Here is a 25101-nt window from a genome sequence, read left to right as displayed (position 1 = left end):
CACCATGATCAAATCAAACACTCCCCTCCCTGTACTGGTTCCACCCCCCCCTTAAAATATCAGATATGCCTAAATGATGAAAGAAGTTCTCAAACCGAAATGTTTGTTCATGTGTGGAAACAAGAAATAAACACAAGCTTCTAAACTAAGACACAGTGGATATAAAATGATATGAATTTGAGTACTGAAAGTCCTTTCCCAAGGTTGTTTCTTCATAGTTTTTACTTTGCCCACAGGCACTCAGGAAGTTGGAGAAGTAAACTCAGCTTCCTTAAAAACCAACTCTCATGCCTGCACAAGGTATTAAACATCCCAAGTCAAAACCCACTCATGAATATATTTCTTATATGAGAAATCCAACTTGGGTCAGTGAGAATATCCCCCATGCTTAAATACCCATACCAGGGCAATTCTCTTTCAATGTGAGCTAAAAACATAAGGTAAAAATCACTAACCTGGTACTCAAACTAAAAGCTACATTACAGTGGGAATTCAATTGTTCATAACTCCAAATTTATCTCACCATAACTCCACTGATTTAATGTAAAAGCAGAGTACCACAACACTGTACTTCCTTCATCTCTTCAGACTGTCCCTATATAAACTCTGGTATTTCAATACATTTATTCCAAATGAAAAATAAAAATGAAAAAGCAGCCTCGGGACTTAAATTTCATCGCCGGTCTTAAAATGTATTCACTAAATGAGAGGAATTTTGAAATCTGATCTTTAAGCAGAAACATGGCCAACTTAACATATCTCCCCTGCTGATCTGAAGTCTTTGTTTCACTTAATGATAAACAACATAAGCACCACCACACTTAAAATAGCAAAATTCCTCTTCCTCTGTTTATCACCACTGAACTTGCATCTTTGTCCTGGTAATTTTCCTACTTGACAGAGACCAATCAATTCATGATAGAATAGCTTTACAACTTCTCAGTATCTTTCATATTTAACATTTACTTTAATGCTGTTGTCTTCACGGCATGAATAGTTATTGAAAGTATCTAGCACAGAACACATCTATCACTGTACTTCAAGATAAATGATTTATTTAAAAATATAAAATATTCTGTCTTTGATGTTCAACAGTTCTGCAGAGAAACACTTGAGATGGTCACTGGTTATCTATCCACATGAGCTAAATCTCTTCGTAATTTGCATTAAAAACAATGCCATTCCTGTAGCACATTTAATAGAGAATGCAAAAGATTAAAGCCTCTGAACAAAATAACACCCAAGAGACCCCTGGGCAAATTATGGAAATGTAAGCTAGGAAGCTAAGGGTTTGGCTTATATTTGTCGCATTCTTCATTCTTTTTAGTTATTCCCACACACTCCAAGTAACTAGAAAACAGTTTTCTCCTCTTTTTGGTATTATGCAGCCCCAAACCTTCCCTCCATGTGAATTTGGAAGGAACGATTCTGGGGGAATGGATGACAGAGATAAGCTCCTGAATAGTAAGCATATAAAGAATAGATGAGGTTTCAAAGGGGAGCATTTATTGTTTCCTGTATCATAGCACATTGTCTTTCAATATGATTAGTTATCAGTCTGAGTTATCAAAATCTGGGATGAAATAAAGCGCTTACGCAGTTATGCTTCATTGATGTCAGCTAGGGGAGCATGAAAATCTCCATGAAGTTGGGTAATTGATGTGTAAATCAGAGCTCAATCACTCTGTAATAGAAATGGTCCCACTGAAAGTATGGTTGTTGAACAGTATTGCAGTGTGGTGGGGAAGAAAGAGAGAAACAGAGTCAAGATTTATTTATTAAAAAATATAATAACTGGCAATTTGCACAATTTTCTCTTCAAGAGAGAAGCGCTGTCAGATACATTTAAATGCAAGCTGCAGATCACTATATTTGGGTACCCTTATTCGGCAATAATTAACTGTTTCTGTTTTATTAAAATGCTTGGGGACACTGTTATGGATATTTAAAAAGCAAATTAAGTGAACATGTTCATCCTTTGAAAGGCAACACGTGTAAATGACATCAGCAATTGTAATTCGCTTAACAATGTGTGTTCAAGGTATGTTTTGGAGTCCTATTACAGTCTTCTTGTCAGTTCAGATTTGCAGGATGAGAAACAAAAGCAAAACTGAAGGAAAAGATGGGGGGAGGGGGGAAGAAAACTAAGAGAAAACTATTTATAACCACAGCTTCAGAAGGATATTAAAAGACAAACAGTCATTAGAACATCAGTCACATAAAACAGCTTTCCAACATGCAGTATTTCTAACAGTAAACATCTGATTCATAAATAAAAGAGCTAGTTAAGATAACATTATGGGGTTATTTTTGTTGTAATTTTTTTTTCTTTAACTAAATGAATGCGTATTAAGGTGTTGATATCAACTTCCCAGAAACACCTGGAATCCGGCATTCTAGTTATGATTCGCAATAAACCAATGATAAACTGTAACAAACTTAAATAAATGTGAGATTTATGAGCATTCTGGCATCAAATGAATTACATTCAGGACACTGGAGCTGGATTACAAAGCTTTATTAGATGGGTAATGTGCTGTGACTGTAAGGGGACTCTGATCAATGCAAGGGGGTTGAATAGGAAAGGAGGTTCAACCCAAACTCTGAATTTCACTGCTTTTCTGAGCTTAGCAGGACTCGACAGGTTTTTAAATGTTTGTGTTTGCTTTTTTAATTTTTACATGTCCTGGGATTTGGAGCTTCCTCCAAATTCACTGATGGCAATGAAGCCTTTGCCAAAGCATAGGCTGTATTTCACAGCGTATCTCCTAACGACTTCCTAGCTGCCATCAGCACCAGCACTCTATGTATTAATCTGCTACAGATATAGTTCTGTTTAGTTGCATGCTGTGCATTATTCTTTATACACATCAATGGCAAATGTGGCATAGTACTGCTACAAAGAGTATATTTTACATGTATTACTCACAAGACATAACACTAATTGATGCAATTAAAAATATTCTGACAGTGCTTGTTGCAGTCTGTTTTTCCTTCAGCTGAACATCTCAAATTGTGAAGGCTTTCTTGAAAACATACTTTTTTGTGTGTGTACACGTACCATTTTCAAAGATTAAAATGTATTTTAATACATGGAAACTCAAAATCTTTAACTTATCACTCAGTGTGTACAGATTGCATTCTTACATCTGCGCTGAAAACCGTTTTGGAATTCCATTTTTGCCTTTATCTTTTTTTCATATTTAGAAATAATTTTTTGTCTTTAACACTGTGACTCAAAACCTTCCTGGGCACCTGTCAGATGCTTCCTGAAAAATGGAGTCCACACATTCATTTATGTTTGAAATTTTGGCAATGATACTCAATAGATGGCAGAATAGATAGATATAAATCTAGTCTTTTAAAAAAAGTCACACAACAATCACTGATTAACACAACCTTTTGGGTACAGATGAATCAGCAGAATCAACTGCTTTAGTATTTTATCACAGAAATGCTTCTGTGGGCTCCTACAGCTCTAATAAATGCATTCATTTACTAACAGGCACCTCTACTCCCTTGAGCATTTTCACATGCTGTGCAGCTATTTAACCACATGTTCTTAAACTTAACATGTGCTGAAGAATACCACCACAGGAAAATTAAAAATTCAGTAGGATGACTATTTCATTCATCAATTGTAGGCTGAAGAAGTTCACACAGGTCTCTGTGTGCAGTGCACACATACAGACTGATTCAGAGACTCCAGTGCACAGAAAAATGGTACTGGAAGCTTAAAATAATTCAATTGCTTGTTATTTGGGACAATGGTTAAAGAAATCATCTTTTAAGTAAATTATTATTCTCTCAGTTGAAACCCTATATAAAGGTCTCAATGTGTTGCAGTAGTGTCTACTGGAATGGACAGAGATGATCAAATAAATGCAAGGTGCTCTCATTTCAAATTCAAGTACACATGCACCCCCTTTTCAGTGCTGTTGTGAAATACTTTGCTCCTCTTGGGCACTAGCACTTTGCAGGAGATGCAGTGATCTTGTAGCTTCACAAGACTTGATGCTCATAAGCTTGGAAAGAACCCAGAACATTTCAAACTCCAAATTTTAAGCCTTCTTCCACCAGACCTTAAAAAGCCTCAAAGCAACAAAGGTACCTGTTGCACAGCTTAGGAAAGAATAATAATATTTTGTGCTTATTTTTCCTAAATAGATTCAGACTGTCAGCAGGTCAATGGATTATCATCATCATTGGCTTCTAGTGAGGAAGATAATCTATAACAAATACTGTTCATGTCTACAGCAAACATATAATGTTTATTCCTCATTTATAAACAGGGTATAAAGTATGACAAAATAATTTAACCAAACCAGCACAAAGTTCATCAGCATTGCTGGGGTTTACATCCTCTCTAGGGGCATAGTTCAAAACTTCAGCTGATGCTACTGGCACTTTTCCCAGTGAATTCAGTGAGGGCTGGATGGGACCTAGACACTTAATAATGACAAAAAAAGCCAGGTCTCACAGCGCAGTCAGTTCTAAGCCACAGCAACTTCTTGTTACAAACTAACTTTTCTGTTATATTCTTCCTGCTAACAGAAATTTTTTATCCACTGCCAAGAGTTTAAAAAGTCTTAAGTACAAACCAGCACACGCCAGAGCTACAGAACTTCTACAGTCATTCCTTATAACATGTTGCTATTGACTGCAGAGGAAACGGTAAATTAAACAAAATTTAAGAATTTCTTAATTAAAAAAAAAAATGAGATACCAAATAATTTCACTAAAAATTATTTTATATATATATATATATTTAGTGACGTTACAGACTACACACGTGATATCTCAACCAACTGACAGGAATAATGTAATTTGCCTCTACCCCACAGTAAGTACTGACACACACACACACTAGCAGATAACAGACCTTGTCACTGAGAAAAAGTAAACCAAATGTATCACACTCCCTTAAAAAAACAACATCCTTAAATTTAAGTTGACATGGGAATGCTGAGCAATTAGGGATATGGCATGTAGGTGTTACACAAGTTTGAAATATGCTCTGGGATTTGATAGCTAAAAACAAGCACTTAAAAATTGCAAAATACTCCTTTAAACAGAAAAAAATCATAATAAAATGTTATTTAGACTGGCTAAAACTACAACCTCGTGTCTGAAATTACTTGAATTTTTAAGGTGGGTGTGATGCAAATGATTATCCCAGTACTGCAGTTCCCGGAGCCAAACAGAAACTATATCTGTTTCCCCAATTATGTTTTGAATGTGTTTGTAATCTCACGTGTATAACTGACTTCATGAATGACTGAAATATCACAACGAAGAAAATAGGGATACTTAGGGTCAAAATCCCAGAGAAAGGGGACCAAACAGACCAAAATTCTGTTTAACCCATCCTGCCTCTGACAACAGGGAACAGCACACACCCAGTAAAGCCCCCAGGAACAGGGCAAAGAGCTCCCTAAAATACTGCCACTGCCCTGACAAAACTTAGGCACATGAAGCCACGTGCTAAGTACAAAGGAGCTGGAATATTTATATTTAACAGCTCTAGGAAACTTTTCTCCAAAGAATGCTCTCAAACAATACTCCGTGTGTCAAGGAGTTTCACAACTCAGTTGAAATTATCGCCCTCACTCAAACTGGGTTTACTGCTCATATCAGCTCTGGAAACCTCACTGGTTTAAAAAGATTGTATTGCACTGAATGTGTGAGAAGAGAATTCACATGCATTTTTGGGGGGCACCAACACTTAGTGCAGGCAAATAGAGAGAAAGTTCCTGTGCTCTTCAATGTGTCTCTGGAGAACCTCAGGAGCACATTCCACAGCACTAACTATACCCTGCACTGTCAAGACCAGACACATGGGTTACTGCATCCTGAATAACAGTTATTTGCACTCCAAAAACTTCGCTATTTTTGTCCCTTCTGCTGTCAAGCAGCAAATGAATATCACTTATTTTCATAACATGAACACAATGTGTTACTTAACAAAAGTGCATCGTTTTTTATTTCCCTACCATCAAACATTTGTCTAATAGAAATATTATACTATGTAACATGCACATATTAAAATGCAATGTAAGTTGAATCATATTCATTGGAGGCTGGCCAACTCCAGCACATTTCAGTATTTAATAATAAAATAGTCTAGTGCAAAAATATGTAAACTAGCTTCCATCCTGCTTTAATATTCACTTAACATGAGAAGAAAGGGAATGCAATTTTGTTTAAATATTAAACATTACATTTCTTCTTTTGATTATTAAAGTATTATTAAAGTTAAATGAAAATGTGTTTGCAACCTCCTTCCTCTGAAGTCTTATAGGTCACTGTTATCACTAATATTTTGTCCCTCCAGCTGGTTTCTTTGGGGGATCTTAAAGCTCTTTATGAATCAGATCAAGCCATGCCTGACTATACCTCTGGGAAGAAGCAACTACTGTCAAGCAAAACATCTGAGGGAATGAAAGTTTAAGCGAGTTGATGACAGTCATTCAAGAAGAGGTGGCTGAAGGAAGAAAACTGAGGAGCCCCAGCTCTCAGACATTAAACTTTACCAGAAGACCAGCTGTAACTTGCAACCATTCATCCACCTCTGAGCTCCGAGATGACAACCATCGAGCTGAAATTTAAGACTATCTAACAACACCACATAGCAGGGAGGAATTATCTTTATGTGCATTTCCAGAACACTGGGTCATACACTGCAAGACAAGTTTTCTCCTGCTGAGTGTCACTGGGAGAGGTCAGAAAGGATGTTCCTATTACATTTGCTGGAAGGATGGAGTATATCAAATGATTTAATTTTGTGTAGTGCCCCACTTACTTTGACAAACTGATACTGCACAGGGTATAATGTCATTAGGTGATTAAAGCACAAGAGCACTCAGCTTCCCACCTCCTTTCACAACAAGGGCCTGCAAGTGCTACTAGAGCGGGCTGAAAACCTAGAAAAGTTGTGGCTGTGGAGGCAACTCGGGTACAGTCCCAGAAAACACCAAGCTCCTCCTCTCACCACAAACTCCCATCCTGGAACACCAGAAATAAGTTTCCTAGTCCCCCTGAGAGAGCCTGCCTTCTCCTCAGCCTCATGAAGAACTTTCCATCCCTGGCAACAGCTCAAAACCACACGTGACCTTCAAGCATCATGTCCACGATCCTCTGACCCCAGCAGCAAAAGGACTCTGAGTTAAGCTCCACTGACAGCAAAGAGACAGGATATCACCCTAAGAATGTGATGTACTTCCACTTTTCAGCTAGTATTGCCTTTGAAAGTAGCTAATGTTGAGTTCTTCTCATTATGCCAAATGTATTAAAACCTCAGAACCCACGTCAGGAAATGTGTGTTTTGTCACATGCACCCTTTTAAATTTATGTTTTCTTTCATACAAATACCTAATAGGGTTTGAATAAAATAAAATCCGCACATTGCCACGTGGAAATTAATTTTAAAGAACTGTTTATCAATTTAATTTCACTGATAGTAACAGACAGATTTATGAGGCAATTAACTAAATATTTGTTTTTTTCACGTTTCAATTCATTATAGTAAATTAACAATTTTCCACTTGAAAGTCTTGCATTGCTACATTGAAAGCCTAAAAAAAAAAAAAAAGTGTGTATTTCTGTCGGTCTAGGAAGGATTCTCTTTTTTTACAACGTGAATTATTCTCTTCACATTAACACACTGTATGTGTAATTCAACTCCCCACATTTCTGTATTACCCTAGAACCTGCCATTCCTTTAATGCCAGTTTCAAGCAACCAAACATTAATAAAGAATAATTACAGCTCTAAAGCCAATGCAACATCTGCTCGAGCAAACAATCCTACAGAGGGGATTTTCCAGCCACATAACACCCACCTATGGTTCAGAAAATCCCGAGAGACAAAACCAAGGCCCCTTGGGCAGATCCAGCCTGGCCTCCTGAGCCACAATGCCCACAGTGCTCGAAAAGAGATGAAGGAGGGAGTACAACCAACTGAGCCTAAGGTTAAGTTAAACACCAAGAAGAAAGTTTATCCTTTCTTCTAAGGGAGCCCATCTCCATGGCCAGCTGCCTCCCTGTGCACCAGGACCCTCCCAAGACAAGGCCCCCCGGGATCGGCCAAATGTGGATTCCCGGCGCGTCAGCCAGGAGGGTGCAGAGCCCAGCACTAACATCCTCCACGGCAATTTGCACATCATTAGCTGCGAGCCCCGTGACTGCACATGTATAGCCACATTTCACATCCACCTTTACTTTTTTTTTTTTTTTTTGGATGATTTAAACGTATTAATTAATGATTTCAGCTCCAAGGAGGTCATCCGGTCGCGGTCGTGTGGATCTCTTCACCATTGCTGGCCAGATATTAAACACATTAAGAAGCAGTCAGAAGACAGAACTACAGCTTTATGTTCTTTTAACTGGTACTGTACCAAATTAATATCAGGAGGAATATACTCTATAAATATAAAAGCATCTGCTCATATGACTCCTTGGGTTCTCTTCCCCTCCGTGTCAGCATTTCAATACCTGAACAGAAATAGTCTTGGTCCCTCCATACCTCAGTTGCCATTATGGAGAGCAGATCTATCAATACTTACAGATCTCATGGGTTTCTGTCAGGTCAACTGATCAAGGACAAACTCTCCTGAGTAAACTGTACCAACTACATTCCTCAGTTCCACTCAGTTTCTGGTTAAGCATTTCCTTGACTAAAATAAAGCTCATCTAGTTTTTAAAAACTGTCCTGTTAATTCACTGGATTACAGCACAATCACATCAGAGTATTAGTCTAAGTAGGATTTTGTAGTCAGATCTGATCTAGAAGATTTAACATTTTAGAGGCCTCCATCTTATAATGCTGACAGAAATCATCAGGCAAAGGGAGAAATTGGGACTTCCTGTCACACCAAATGATGGGAACCTGTGTTCCATCAGATAAAACCCACATTTTTTTCCATTGTTAATATTTAGAAATTAGTTAACAAAGGCTCTCCTGACAGCTACTAATTCAGAGCAATGTGCCAACACTAGCTAAACAGTTAATTTCCATTAGCAACATGGATTGAGAAACTGAGGCATGGAGAGATTACAGGACTTGCTCATGACCACAATGGCAGCAGCAGGAGTGGAACCACTTCCCATTGCCCATGTCTTAGCCTGTTACCTATAACTCAATTAACCTTCCTTTTTAATGGTAAGCAGTTACTATTACAATATCTCTATTTGCAATACCTACCAGAAAATATAAACCCCATGTATCATGTTGTAAGGGTTTAAACCTAAACTAAATGTTTCCATAAATACTCTATTTATAGTGTTTGCCTCTTTCTAGTTGTAAGACCACCACAGCCACAACCAGCAGCAAAGTAAGACTTCAATTATCCCACTCAGAAGGTTAACAATTATCAAACTAATAAAATGCTAAGAAATACAAAAGTGCTCTGACTGGCTCATGGAAAGGCATTAATTCTTGATAAATGCTCCATACATTATTATTATTATCTGTCAAGTTCTTAAGCACTGCATAGTATGCTGTCTTATCAATCTACCAGGTTAAAACAGATTATATATAATGGCAATATTTGAGCACTGTTAAAAATGCAGACAACAAGCTGGTACTGCTCTTGACCTTCTTTACTTTAAAAAGAAAAGAAAAATCAAACAAGGAATCAAAAAAATAGAGAAAAGAAGAAAACCAGTACACGGCCCTCACTTGTACTTCAGGTTATCAACTTCTCCCATCCAATAATTAATTCCCCAGGAAAACACCTTTTGCTTCAATAGTTTTTGCTTAAATAGATCACCAGTGAGAGAAGAAAAGTCACGTCACTAGAAATGAACTACTGTAGAGTCTGAGTTGCACCTGCCATAGTTTGCACACAAAGATTTTACAGGTGACTTGCAAAGGCTGTTTTATTTGTACGTCCAACTCCTCCTTTTTACCCTTAGCACGATAATAAAAGCAGCCAGTGGGCAAATCTGTGGTGCTCACCATGTCAGCAGAGAATGTTTGGAAATGTTCTTTAAGATGTTTTCAATGAGCTCCTGTACATTAAATGATGAAGGATATTGAGCCTTAACTAAGAGTTTCTTTCTAACAGTGTGTATTTCTGAGAGATGAAACAGCATTAGGCTCCTTTTTTAACTAGAAGGGAAGGGGAAGACAGGAGAGGAAGAGAAAATAAGCTTTCAATCCCTACCTAAATAGCAAAAAAATTCCTAAAAGAGCACATGACCCACTCCTTAATCTGTTTGCAAGACACGTTTAATATCAGGATGCTGTGGAGAGGCCCTGCATCACTCAAGTTTCATTATCATTACAAAATATAGCAGAATGCCTTACTAGCAAGTTTATTATCATAAATAATTAAAACAAAACTATCCTTATGGTATGAAATAAATGAACAAAGTACATTATGGGGTGCATTTGTTCTGTGTTTTATAGCTGTTTCCTGGCTCCCTACATCAGAAAATTCTCGAATTTGCAATCAGCCTCCTGCTCATTAGTCCAAATCAGGAATATTTTACTGCAGCTGGCTCAAATGACTTGTTCTGTCAAAAACAGGCCCATAAGTGCTCTTTACTAGTTGCATACTCAACTAACATTTTTGTGATAAATCAGAGTATGTGATATGCAAAAAGCCAAAAAGAAAACCAAAGCACAGGACTGACTGCTGAGAAAAACAAAGAAAAGGGAGAGAAAGAAAGAAAAGGGAGAGAAAGAAATTCTACCTCTAAAATTAAAAAGACTGTCTGATTTCTAATTACAAAAACGTGCTGAGGTACAGATGAAATGATTAAATCTCTGCAATACTCACTCTAACAGTATATTGTTCTCGCGAGCTTGAAAGTGTTGGGCGCACTTGTGGTCCTTTGAAGTTTTGCTTTGTTCCCTTGACTTATTTTATGCAGGTCAAAGATCACCATCACTGCACATATCTGTCACTGAAGGATAATAACGCTACAACTCAGTTTGGAAGCAGGCTAGGCTGGCATGTTGAACTGGCAAGAGACACATCAATCTTACAGTTCCTGAAGACGGCGCGGTTCAGTGCCGGGAGGTTCGAACTTGGAGCTAATGATAGTTACTGAATCTTGATGCACCAGGTTAGTTCTCTCTCCTTTCGAGCAGTCTGTCCTCATGGACAAGCAAAACATGCCAGGAAAGCAAATTATCCTGCTAATCCAGCAAAACACTGACAGAAACCTACTGGAGAGCAGCAGGATTGCAGGGAAGCATGCAGAGACCGATGGCAGCAAGAAAGAGCTTCGCAGGGAAGAGCAGGAAAACAGAACAGTCATCAGCAGTTGGGTAATAATCATAATTTGTGAGAACTGGCAACAGTATTATTATTTGTGCAGTAGCATACAACGTGAAATATTGGAGCATCCCTGCTGTCTGCCAAGTAACAGATCAGCACCAACCAACGGGTAGGTCAGAATATAAGCCCTCGCTCATCAACTACAGGTAAGTTCTCTTATCTGTTACTTGACCATGATAAACTTGGTTTTACCTAAGAAACCAGCGCCCAATATGAGCACTTAATGCATTTACCTGCCAGTCCTTTGCACGCAGCAAGTCCAACTAAAGGAACCCAAGGGGTTTTTGTACCTGATGAAATTGCAGTCTGTTTTACATTTGCAAATAAATGAGATCAGTGAATGTCTGTAACAAAAAGCAGCAAAATCGAACTCACCTGCCATGTCAAACAGAAGAATTTTATACATTGAGACAATGGCATCTCTAAGTGCCAAAAGCAAGGGGAGGAGAGCTGATTTTTATGTATAGTGTTCATACCTGCACTTGTCAACACAAGGCTTGGCATTAAACACCAAAGAGGATGTCTTTGCTGAGGGTTCAGCTAGGGCAGATTTCAGAGCAAGTATATAGGTTTAGATGTGTTTACACTACACCAGTTCCTTGAATGCCCTCACCTTACACTTCACACCACCTGAGCTATCAGAGGACAGAATTTAAAAGAAACATACCATGTAAAAATCATAAATATAAGTGCCTGAGAAACCCAGGAGGCAAACAGGTATCTTCTGTGTTGAAACCGGTGCAGCGTTTTACAGCAAGGAGAGGAAAAGCAGCTCACAGGCAGCAATGAGTTTAATGGGCTACAATCTTCACACAACATGGAAATTGAAATTGCAAAAGTGGCAAGAATATATTTGTTTCTAGTTCCATTGGGTCACCATATCCTCCAAGTGCCCAAAGGCAATTACCACATTCCAGCAGTTTCTATTCTTTCTATCCCAAGCTCAGCTGAACAGTCTCGTGGAGCAACCATCCCTATTTGTGCACCAGAACCAAATCCCTCCAAAATGAAGTGGGAGCTCTCTGTTGACATCAACAAACACAAAACCAGGCCCTAGTGCATTCGAGGGATGGCTTTGTTTTGCAAACAGATAGGCAGTATTTATCAAAACCACATCAAAATACATGCTGTGACACAAAAGCATAAATTATTTCTAAACAAACACACCCAGATATATAGTACCTTTTTTTTTTACACAGATATTTCCACTGAATCATCATTAAGAAGTGGGGCAGGGGGAATCTCTTCACTCTCAAAACCCCTATGTAGTACTATTCCCTTGGGAAACTCTGCTCGGAGAAGTCCTCTGGGGAGCAAACTACAGCTGTGTTACTAAAAAGAAATAGCTAGTACAGCTTCATATTTACAACAAAAAATTCTGCACTTAAAATGCAGAAGTGGTGAGAGAAAAATATTGTTAATACGTGTAGGATGGTGGGTTTTTTTAATGGGAAACTCTGAACGGAGTCATCACCAGCTACTCTGTAACCACAGCACACAACAGCTCGAAGTTGTCACTGAAGCTGCACAAACTAAAAAAAAAAAAAAAAAAAAAAAAAAAAAAAAAAAAAAAAAAAAAAAAAAAAAAAAAAAAAAAAAAAAAAAAAAACCTAAAAAAAAAAAATAATAAATAAAAATTGAGAAATAACACTGAAATTATTAAAGCCAGTTTAATGCCACTAATAGTGCTGACCTCAGAATCAAACTGGTATGTTAGGGCGCAAGAGGAAATACCCTACAGGAGTTTAAATTCCAATCCTAGCTCAGGAGTTTCTCTTAATATCAAAGAAGCTTCTTAGGAAAGCAAATGAAGTACATTACCTCTGGTAATGGTAACCATTTACTCCTTGAAAAGCCTTGAGAGAGCTCTCACGCAGGATAGCCTATGTTTTATTAAATCCTTTTGCATACTTTTATTTTCAGGTCATATAATCTGAAGGACAAAGTATTCCCTTAAACTTTTTAAAGTATTCTGATTTTATCAAGGATTAGTTGTTCTGATTCTTCAATAATTCAAGCTTCATCCTGAGAACGTACCATGTTTAAATGTGAGCAGCATTAAATCAGAACACATTTACAACATATTTCCATTGAATCCCCAATGCTCAGCACAAACCAACCACTGGCAATACAATCAACATTAAGAACCTCAATAAGATCTTCCATTATTTCCATTTGTTGTTTATACTGATAAAACCACTACATGATAAAAATATTATTAAAAATTTATTTAATTGTATAGCATGAAGATACAGCCCCATCTGCCTATAGGTAGTTACTTTTCTATTTAGAATATATAAACCAGAAAGAGAGAATTGGACTTTCCCTCTTAGGTCATTTTTTACAGTTATATCAAATAATAAGCTATTATTTAAAAGTTGTCTCCTAAAGTTGACCAGAAAAACGCTATCAGTAGATCAGCTAAGCTGTGCAGAAAGATGCCTTGTTTAGCAGATCATCCATTCCATATATTTAAAATAACTAATGATATATATAAATTATTTTAAAATAAACGTTAAAAAATTTAAAAACACGCAACTATCAAGATGCTTCTACTGGGAACCTCACACAATCACTTCAATCCTTATTTTGGCATCACACAAAGCAAATATGAGAACTTTACCCCAGACATTGTGTAGGGTCAGAGGACATAGGACAGTGGACACTGATCTCGAAACTGGGGCATGTTGGGAAATACATATGATGGAGGGACCAATAAGGAAAAGGAACTACAAGTGTAGCTCAAATTTCTGCTAATCACTGAGAAGACGGGGCTGCTTAGAAAAGTGATGCTTGACACAGAGACACATATTTCCCTCCGTTTGCCAGGCGAAACACGCTGCATTGTTTTCCTTCCTCATCATGATGTACCTCTCAATCTTCTCAACAGGAATGAACAATTCCTGATACCAAACTGCTCAATCAAACAAAAGCAGGCCTCCCCTGCTTAGCTGGTTTATTCCCTACCTGCTCTTACACTTGGAAAGGATTCAGACAAGAGCTACAAGAGCGATTAGAGCGCCTGGAAAAACTTGCCTTACAAGGAGAGACTACAGCTCAGTCTATTTAGTTCATAAAGGAGAAGGTTAAGAGGCAACCTGATCACAGACTATGAATACTTACACAGGAAAGAGAATGCAGAGAGCAGATGGGTATTTAATCTAGCAGAAAAGGGCGTAACAAGATCCAGTGCTTGGAAGCTGAAGCCAGTCAAATTCAAACCAGTTTATGCAGCATCAATTTTCAATGATAACAAAATAATAACCATTTTAACAACTTAACTAGAAAAGCAGGGGATTCACTGCCATCTGAAGCCTTTAAACAGGCATTGGAAATCCTTCTTTGATACACAACAGCATAAGGGGTTTGGCACAGGCCCTGGTAGAAGGGATGAGGCAAAGCCTCGAGTCAAGCAGCCCAGAGGGTGGGCTCCTCACTGGATGCTGTGTGGGTGCACTCGTGGGGCCTGAGCTGCTGAGAAACTTGGACCTGTTCATAAATGGCCTCATCCAACTCCACGACACTTGTCACAGGAACACAACAAAACCTCACAACCCAAAGTTTGCAGTTTGTATTGACACTGACATTCATGAACTTGTGCACAGGAAGATGCTGAAGTTCTAAGCCACGATACAGAAAGAGATTTGGAAAGGATCTTGGGTGGAAAAAACCCACATAAAACTCAGCCTAGCAGACACAAAAGATATGCAGTGATGCACATATCGCTGTCATACTGCTCCACAAGACAGCAGTTATTCATGTAAGTTCTGATCCACCAAAATATATTGGGCCATTCCCCTCCTGCAAAAGCAGCAGTTTCCCATCTGCAGCTGGGCCACGGTGCTGGTCCAGGGGGCCTTGCAGAAAAGCTGCACAACCCCCACATCTTCCTCAGTAGGGACTGACTTGTCTCAGGCAGCCATTCAACAGTTAAATATTACTGAGCTGCAAGGAAAAATACCATCAAACCAGTTTATATCTTACCGTATTTCCTCTCCATTCAAACTGTATTATTCTGCATACCATTTCATCACTTCACAATGCCACAAACTACCTTTTAATGCAAAACAAAGCTTTTCAATGTAAAGCCCCATATCGTAATCCAGAAGAACTTTCCTTATCTATTTCGACAGCAAATCTTTAGTGGCAACTACATGTTATTGTGTTTTAGGGATTGAGACTTTTGTATGAACATGCTGATTGTCTCCTTGAGACATATATAATCAGCATTTTGTGCCAAGAAACACTTAAGCCAACAGAGACTTATACCATTCAGCAATGCTGTTGGAATTGAAAATGTATATTTTGGCTTATTTCCTTAAGCCTGCGATAGCAGGAATTTCTTGGTTTTTTTTTTTATTTTTATTATTTTATTTTAACTTCATTCTCTTCTCAAACTCTCAGAGATTGAGCAAAAAGTCAAAACACATGTTCTGAAAGATAGCAGCAACACCGATAAAATAATTCACTCTGATACACCACCTAGCACTATCTAACACAGATCCCTCCTAGAATATGGACTTCTGCCTATGAAACTCTTTGGTCACTTCTGCCTCTGTCCAGGGCTGAAGAGCTGCGCCTGTACACTGTGTACTCACCAGCAGGCAGCTGTAAGAGTGGAAAGGGATGCACTTTTTTAGGTAAGCGAGTGGGTGAGCATAAATCTTATGCATCAGAAACAGAGCAAGCACCAAACCAAACAAGCGCCTATTTGTGTATTTCAGCAGTTCCCCAATGTCAGTTTAGTGCTTGGAGGAGTTGCAGGAGTAACATGTTCAGTATTCAAAGAGCATCCGCCACATTTGCTGCAACAGATATTTTTAACTCCCGTTTGCTCCATATGTAGAATGTGCAAATACACAAAAGAATGTCTTAATTGGTCCTGCTTTATATAAATGAATAATGGGCTAAATGGGTTGAAGTGAATGTCATATTTATCTCTCCACTGAGTAAAGACATGATGATTCAGAAACAGAGAAGCCAAGAGGATTCAGAGCCGTACTCACAAGTGGAATATATATCTCCTGTCAATACATTATGTATTCCATTTCTACTACAGCCCCCTAAAGGCACAAATAGAAAAAGAGAAGCAAAATCTAAATGTTTCATTTCTGCTCAACATACATTCATGGATGTGGGAGGTTTTTATCCTTGCTTTCAGGACTTAGGAATCAAATCTCTGGAGCTCTTTATTTTACTGAGTTTTTGTAAATACTAAACTCTCCAGTGTTAGTTTCATCACTTGATATTACCATTGCCAAAAGACATTTTATATTCCTAGGAAGCAGAGGCACAAATAACACAGAAAAGACCTGAACTCGCCCTTGCTCACTTGAGCAATCCCACCCAAGCCAACAGCTCTAGTCTGCAGCTGCAGCATCTTTCCAATTATGCAGAGGTACTTCCTACTAGGCATTGGAAAGCATGTCAGGAAAAATAAAAATCCTTAAAGCATTGGGTTTTTTTTATCCTGCTTACATGCTTCCCTATACGGCTACTGATCAAAAAATCTATGTAAACAGCACAGGAAAACATATTTTAAATCCTCCTCTTAAAAATACAAGCATTGCCAAAGAGCTCCAAGAAAAATAAAAAGCAAGGTGTGCAAGACTGGGCTGATATTTTGATTCTGCTGATTCTGGAAGCTGATATTTTCAAGTGCTGCTGGTCTGGTTGGATTTTATAATTATACTGAGCAGAAAGCAAGTCTCCCCTGCGCTCACCCTGCCAGGCAGGGAATCACTTTTAGGGCTGCTGGAAAAGTGGAACATCTCATTTCCATTAATCTGGCTCATAGCTTCAGATTCATAGATGGCATTAGCAGAGCACTGCTTTCAGCCAGAGTGGAAGTTCAGCCTTGTGTTTAACTCTGCATTAACTTGAGCATGACAGAGTGAAAATGCAGGAAAGATGGCCAAAAAAAAAAAAAAATCATCTGGTAATATTTTTTCAGCAGAAGAAAAAGCTTTACAAAATGTATAGGTTCAGTTATTCCCAAAGCAGTGTTTTGTTAGTAGCATAGTTGTGCACACAGTGCCATGGCTGGAGGATCTGCCTTGCCCACGGCAAGTAAGGTAAAGCCTCAGGCACATGTAATTTAAAATTCATCTCTACTCTAGCAGACAGCTTCAGACCAGCACCTATGTTTATTTTATAAATACAGCACTCTCAATTTGCATTCCTGTGGTCCCCAGGAGCTAACACCAAAACCATCTCATGTTTGAGATGTGTTTAAGAAAATAATGCACAATTGTGTCTTTAAAATTCATCAGCACGGGTTGCAAAGGATCCCTCTGTGCTCCCACATCAGTCCAAGCCTGCAGTCATTTCCTTCTGAACACTGTGGAGCACCTCCCATTCCAAAGTGGCATTGCTGGCAGAAGGGATTTGCCAGACCGTGCCCAAGCCAATAAAACATGTCCCTCACAGCATTTATTTTAAACAGTGGTTTTTAGTTAAGAGGAAAAGAAGGTTCCCCAAACTTCAGTAATTCTTGACTCATCAGTTACTGAAGGTGAGCCGACGCGTGGTATTTGGGGGCAAATACCTTATTGCATTCCATTACCTTAGTCCTCACAATATTAAATATTTAAAAACAGTAATTGTCAGTAATGACTGTTCCTGACAAATTCAAACTATCAGTTTCTATTGGGAGCGAAATTCAGAGTGGGGGATGGACATCAAGCTGGCATATCTTACTCCTGCTGAAACAGCAGACCACGAGCTGCCCTCAGTCACCTACGGGCAAGTATTGCCAGTAACAAAGGACTTCCACATGGACCAGAGAAGAGAGCTCTGGCCTAAATGCAACTGTCCTCAGCAAATGATGAATTCTTTTTGTACATTACACCATTCAGATACAACTAAAGGTCCTCAAATCCCACCAACTTCCCTGTAAAGCCACAATTAGATCTTTCACCTCACTGTGACTTACAGATGGAAACTGTAAGTTACTTCTTACAGTAATTGCAGGTTACTGTAAGGAGTAAAGAAAGGTCAGCTCTAGTAAACTGCTTAATCAGTTGAGCATAATATCAGTCATGAGTATTTTTGTTGACACTTCAATATTTTTCCTTTTAAAATATAAATCTTGGACAAAAAATATACGGTACAATCACCTATTAATTTCTATACAGCATATTACTAGGTAAATAAAGTTAGTGAGTTTAGAAGACGCCGTTTTCCAAGCACCATTTACAGATGAATCTTGATTTCTAAATGAAAAGAAATGCCTGACACACCACAGTAACATACATTATCCACCAGATCGCCCCAGTTGGGTTCTTAACCATAAATAGTCGGACAGCACGAACAAAGGTCAATGGGTGAATTTACTGCTGGATGACTCCATAAATTACTAATTCAGAACACCTAAACCTCAAACTATACCTACAGGCATTTGAGACAAACAGAATATCACAGTCTCTGTAACAAGGGAAGACAAGTGAAATCTGGTCTGATTGAGTGTTTGACAGAGATGCTTCATTTTTTGAAACCTAAAGTATAAATACTATCCCAGAATGAAAATTTGCACCAATTGCATAAGAGACTAATAAAAATTATTTTGCCAGCTACTGCAAAACTGTTTAGGACAATTAGTCATAGGTAAACACCTGAAAGAACCCAAAAATTAATTTGGGTTTTTATCTGAACAGATGCTCTTAGAAACTACGAACTGGTATCTCAGGGAGTAGGCTCATACATCTAACACCTGCTAGAAGCTGGCTTGCTGTGTAAAACAAAATCATATAAATGAAAAGGACAAGGACAGAGTATCAAATAAGTTATTGTGTACCCAGGATCTGGATGTAGTGCAGATTTGGGTAAGTCCTTAATTGGTTTATTCAGCTGTAGCTCAGATGCTGAACAGTTTCAACTCCACCTCATATGTCAGGCTCTGGTGCTCATGCCCCTATCAAGATGCACTAGCCTGAGATGTCTGTGACATCCAAAAAACCCTGTATAGTAACCCAAGAACAGGACTGTTCAGCATTCAATAATTACAAGGATTTAAAAGCATCTTTCCTTTTTTTTTTTCTTTTTATAGCTATGTATTTGCTGAAGGTGAGGCAACAGTTTATAGTTTTTAATCCATTTTAATTCCCCTGCATCCATGAAAGCCGAGGCCAAATTCAGAGGGTATCAGGAAAATTGCTTTATTTCTGAAGAACACAGCAGGAGAGCTCAGATTGAAAGAGGAAGCCAAAAGAGGAAACAGGAGATTCAGCCAAGGGTGTTGTACAGCAAATGAACTATTCAAATTCCCAGAATAATATTTGGTTATTAACTGTACTTACATTATAAGAAAAGACATTATGTATGCTGATGGGACTTAAGATCCCTTCTAATCCCTTGGAAAAGCAACTCTCTCTTTCTTCAGCTCTGCATTTGGCAAGAAAAGAAGATATAAGCAATGGGATGAGGCTGGCTTGTGCTCTAGCACTCTGTGCAATATTTGCTTCCACTGTTCCACTAGCAGTTAATACTGCATTAGACTTTTTAATTCTAGAAATACACACAAGAAATAAGGTGGTAGTCCACTCTAAACATACAGGCTTCCCTTGTCCCAAAGAACAAAGTGGGGGAGCCCAAAGGTGAATCATTTCAGCCTGAAATTCATTTCATTGTCTACATTTTTCCATGGAGAGAGTCCATGGGATCAGACAATCAAAATTCAGCAAGAGGAGCCACGTCCTAAGTCTTAAGGAGAAATGTATTCAAAGCGACAGAAGAAAATGTTCATTTTGGAATATCTTTCTGTAAATAGCTCCCTAAGTCCCCATATCCATACACACCTCCAGGTCCCCATGCAGTGTGACAAATTACTAGGTCAACCATTTGTTTCAGCAGTTGGTGGAATCAAAGGTTTTTAAAACATTCAAAACGCAAACAGCGATGCCCCTCAGGTTACACCCCTCACTGTGTCAAATTCAGGCATTTGTCTCATCCTTCACTCTGGCTTCATCAGGCCATATTTTTGTGTACACTCCAAACACATCCATGCAACAGCCTAACTAAAGGTTTTTCCCAAGTAGCACTGGCTCTCCATGAATTAATTCCCATGCTGGGAAATAGTGCTGCAGGTCTCCTTCGAACAGAACGACATTTCCAGCGGAGTCCAGCTGCCGCAATCTACCCTGTGCAGATGGACTAATACATTCCTTCATGGGTATTATCTGACTTGCAGGGCCAGAAAAGCAGGGGAATGTGTAACAGACTGAGCTCTTGCCACATTGTGAGAAAAGGTAAATTGTCAACAAACATTTCCTACATCTGATATCTTTTGTATGGAGAGCTACGCTTTTAATAAAGAAGCAGCTGCCACTGCTGAACGATTAATCAATACTGGTAAGCTGACATCTTAAGAACTTGCTGAACTAAAGCTTTTCTTTTCCTCCTGCATTTACAAATAAAGTGCTCACTATTTGACTAAAGCCTGTCTACTTGACTGGAAAATATCAGAGTCCTATTTAAATGACATTTGCAGAGAATGAGATTTTATCCTGGTCGCTGCTCCTTATCGCTAATAATAACATCAGATTAGTGGATTTAGGCCAGCCGAGTAGCAATGCCTTTTCTGATCCCTTCTTAAAGCAGCTCTTTCCATCTGTCTAGCCAAGCTTTCCTCTGCTTGTATGGGCCAACGATTAAGTCTTAAATGGAGCTTCAATTGATACCATGTGGGATATCTATACAGAGGTTCATTGTGTTGCTAAATTCCAGCCAAGACATTTATCAACTCTGACTACTGCTTACTTCAAAAGAGCAAAACACCTGGATATTTACAGGTATAAACATTCCTATGGCCTTTTGCCTTCTTGAATAAGTGCAATAATTAGGTAATTCAATTTAGAAAACGCACGCTTTGCTCTAAGATTTTCCAAATAAGATAGAGGATCAGACACTAAGCTCACATCAAATAACATGACTCAGCTGAGTGCTGCAGAACACAGGATGCACAATTTTCTGCACAGATTCGGAATCTGTCCCACCACCTATCAATTAATGGGTGACTCACACTTCAGCACAGTGTGGCTTGTCAGCAACAGCGGTTTTCAGTCAGGGCTTTAGAGGTCATGACTGAGCAATGTGGACACTGGCAGAAAATAAACTGCACACAAACACACACCATATACACTCACAGCACAGTACAACCTTTTTAAAGGCCCATTGTTGGTTTTGTCATCATTCCTTTTATTAGTAGCCGAGTTTAGCGGCATAGGCAAGAAGTGAAATCCAAACGCCAAATACTCTCAGTAGAAATTACTAAAGCCAATTATAAAGTAAATCTGGTTTATTTCCCCTCCTCTTTTTTGCGGTTTTTAGTTAAAAGGTCATTTTGTATTCCTAGCAAGTCCACTTACAGTACGTTAATAACTGACATTTCCTCTTCTTAATATATAATGCAGACCTGACAACTGCTGTGCACCAAAGATAAGATGTGAAACCAGCAGTTCTCATAAGAAACCAGTGTTTCTAGATCATGCAAATCTCCTAACTCCCGTGCTTGTTTAGTTTTTAGCAAGGTCTAGCCCATTCCTAACCCCGATCAAAAAAGTGTTTCCACATGGCAGTCAGACTCATGCCAAGTACAGCTACACACAGAAAGTTGCCTGACTTAATCAAGCAATGGTGGAGACATGAAATGAATATTTAGCAAGGTCAAAGTCAGACTGCTCTTTGAGAAGCAGCAATTGCTGACAGTTGAATGAACAGCACACATATCTGGGATCCTATTTTAATACCTACATATTTTCACTATTTGTCATCCTGTTAACAAAACTGCATTAAAACACAATATTAGAAATCTAAGAACATTTTCATGGAAAGGATACAGTCTACTGTATATTTATGCATGTCATAAAGCCCATAATGTATCTTGCATGAAACCATTTATCTTCATTTCATAGGGTCACAACAAGTACACACTACTTTTCCTTCAGGAAGCCTGTGGCACATTGAGCCAGGCATCAGTCATAATAAGAAGCAAAAAGACAAACTTATTTCATTAAAAAATGGTGCATGAAGTAAAATGGAAAACTCCAATTTTTTTAATTAACAGGATTGCGAGCATCGCTTATCTTTGAAAACAGCAAATTGGAATTAATCACATTTCAAGACCAAGTTAATATTCTCTCCCTCTTCTACAAAATGACTGTGATTGATCTAAATCTAGTTATTTCAAGCAAAACTAGGTTAAATACTGCAGATCTTTATGACCACACAGAAAGCATTATCATGGTAGCCTATGCTGTTGTATTTCTGTTGCTGGGTAAGCCGCAGTGAGTCCAATCACAACTCATCAAACCAGGGGGAAAAAAAAAACTCTCCAAACCTTAAGAACAGAACGTTTGCCCGGTAACTTTTTTACAAGAACAAATTACTGAGCTGCCTGACCGTCCAGGTCCAGCAACAGCGTCATCCATCACACCCCCTTCTCTCCTTGGAGCACAGGAGGGCATGGCAAGCCAAGGGCAACCCACCCACCCCACTCAGCAGCAGCACAACTCCGACATCCACGTGCTGCTCCCGGGTCTGACTGCCACCTCCACATCTGGAGAGGGCCACTGAACTACGGGGGGTTCCTATCACAGGGTCTTTCATGCTCTCCTTCTTGCAGAGTGCAATAGCAGACCACCACATCCAAGCCAGGTACAGCCAGGATCAGCAGGTACCAGGGATGTTACTCCATGGGTAAAGATGTTAATCTTTAGGCTTTAGGAGATACTTGAGGTCTCTGAGCCTGGACAACTCCACATGCCCTCAAGTGCACAGAACTATGAGAAATTATGCCCTTTTTGAAAACATATATATATATATATACACACATCTATATCTGTGAATATAACATCCAGTAATTTCCGTGAATTACCATGTACTGAGACATGCTGGTATCTCAGTATGGCTATAAACCATTCTAGCTCTGTGACCATTCAAAACACTGTTAATGTCTCAGTAATTTGAGATAATGAGGAGTAATAACAGTATAATAAATTACGACAAACATAATTGTAAACCTTTTTTTGATTCATACGTTCTTTTGTGCATATGCATAGACCGGAGCTTCTTCAGAGCTCTGCTACCAATATTTAACATCTCAGTTCAATAGCCTGATTTCAAGGTTTATCAACTCTCTGAAGCCAACGTGAACAAAGGCCATATTTGTTCCCACATCCAAAAAAAAAAGAGCTATGTGCTGTCAAAAGAGTAATCTATACACCACCCAAACTGACAGTAAACACCGGATTTACTGAGAAAAGCTGGTGACTGGATATTTCTGAGATGTAAATGACATCTGATTTGGTGAGCCTTCGAGTTAGGAACTGAGAGCACAACTAACCATTTCTCTGCTCAGACTCTGCCAAGATTTTTTCTGCCCCCTAATTCAGTTTTGTATAAAATCTTAAAGAACTTCCTGCTAGTAAGAAAGCAATTGCAGGGTATGTGGTTATATGAAGATAATCAGATTCCTAAGGGAGCAGAGGTCCTAATTTATTTTTTTTTTTAAATCCTCAGGGGAGTGATTTTCTCACAACACTCACACCCCCCCCAACCCTATTGTGTCTTACTGCTTAATTAGCTACCAGATGAGATGTAGTTCTGTTTGCACCAACTTTATGTCTACTGTAATTGCCCTGAGTTGCAGTTCCAAGAAGAAAAAAATTGATCAAATAACTACATATATTTTGTTTGATTAATCATGAAAAAATCATTAAGGGATTAAAGTGAAACCATTTTGCTCCTGTTGATCATGTTCAGCAATTTGAAATTATTTTATGATCCTGATCAATGTAATTAATGAGAATGGCTGTTAATTAGTTACACTAGCAGGTGGGCCATGTAAAATGTATTCATTTAATGTCACAGAATATCACACTATTAGAATTTGGGTTGATTCTGTAGCTGTCACAGAATAAGAGTTTAAAAAAGTGCACAGGACCACGGTCTTTGAATTTTCAACACACACACACCATACAGACACACGTGCACACTCAGTCACACAATACTGCTGCCATAAAGGCTCCACAGACACAGCTGTTTGTAGATTTAGGACCATAATCAAACATTCTTCTTCTTGTGGTTCTCGTCCTTAGGACAAGTCCCTACACCACCTCACAGCAAACCCTCCTCCCGGTACATCAGGAGCAAAACAGGTTTCAAAGTAACTCGGGCTCACTCTCATCTGGTCCTTTCTAGTCTCTCTCTAAGAATAGGGCTTTTTCCAAGAGAAATAACCTCTTGGGTGTGAGCTTGAGACAGACAATAAAAGTGTTAACTGCTCAGCAGTGCTGTGTAGCTAATTAGCAGTATTACAAGTTTAAGACTGATTTTGATAATCATGGGGCCTTTTAGGGATCCCCATCCCCAAGGAAAAGAGGCAGATTACCACTTTTTCTGTCTTTGAGAAGGAAAAACAAGCAAACAAACAAACAAACAACAAAGTGAATTGTGGAAAAACATGTGTATTTATATGGTGGGATATGGTTCAGGTTTGCATTTCCTGTAGGACCAGAGCAGGCAGTATAACATTACTCAAACTGAGGGAGTAACACTCCTAGAATTCCTCTCCAGCCAACTTACAGATTGGGTCTAAACACTCCAGCAACTGGAGAGAACACAGAGCCTCACAAAGGCAGAAGCTATTTCTGAAGCATAAGGGTCTGTTTAAAAGACAGCTCAGAGAAAGGGAGGCCTGGGCAGGACACGGGCAAGAAGAGGGGATCCACCATTTCTGAACACAAAACTTCTGCCCCTCTTTTTCCAACAAGAACTTGGTGACAATCAGTGACAGCCCCCCTGCTCTGCAGTCTTGT

At 38.8% G+C, this 25101-nt stretch overlaps 1 protein-coding gene across 6 annotated transcripts in view; it reads right to left on the bottom strand.

The window, feature by feature from the left end:
- AFF2 (AF4/FMR2 family member 2) overlaps positions 1 to 25101 on the bottom strand; it is a 329690-nt gene that overhangs the window by 249120 nt on the left and 55469 nt on the right. Inside the window, exon 2 of one of the 6 annotated variants that reach the window (XM_027882170.1) lies at positions 15835 to 15840. The exons of the other annotated variants lie outside the window; for them this stretch is intronic. Coding sequence (XP_027737971.1) covers positions 15835 to 15840 — 6 coding nt within the window. The remainder of the gene's footprint in view (positions 1 to 15834; positions 15841 to 25101) is intronic. 6 annotated transcript variants of the gene reach the window in all.

The sequence above is a fragment of the Empidonax traillii genome, unplaced genomic scaffold (assembly GCF_003031625.1).
Source record: "Empidonax traillii isolate 1590-97213 ecotype Southwest subspecies unplaced genomic scaffold, ASM303162v1 scaffold102:size1114253, whole genome shotgun sequence".
NCBI lineage: Eukaryota > Metazoa > Chordata > Aves > Passeriformes > Tyrannidae > Empidonax > Empidonax traillii.
The sequence above is the reverse complement of the archived record's forward strand: the minus strand, read 5'-3'. Positions and strand labels throughout refer to the sequence as shown.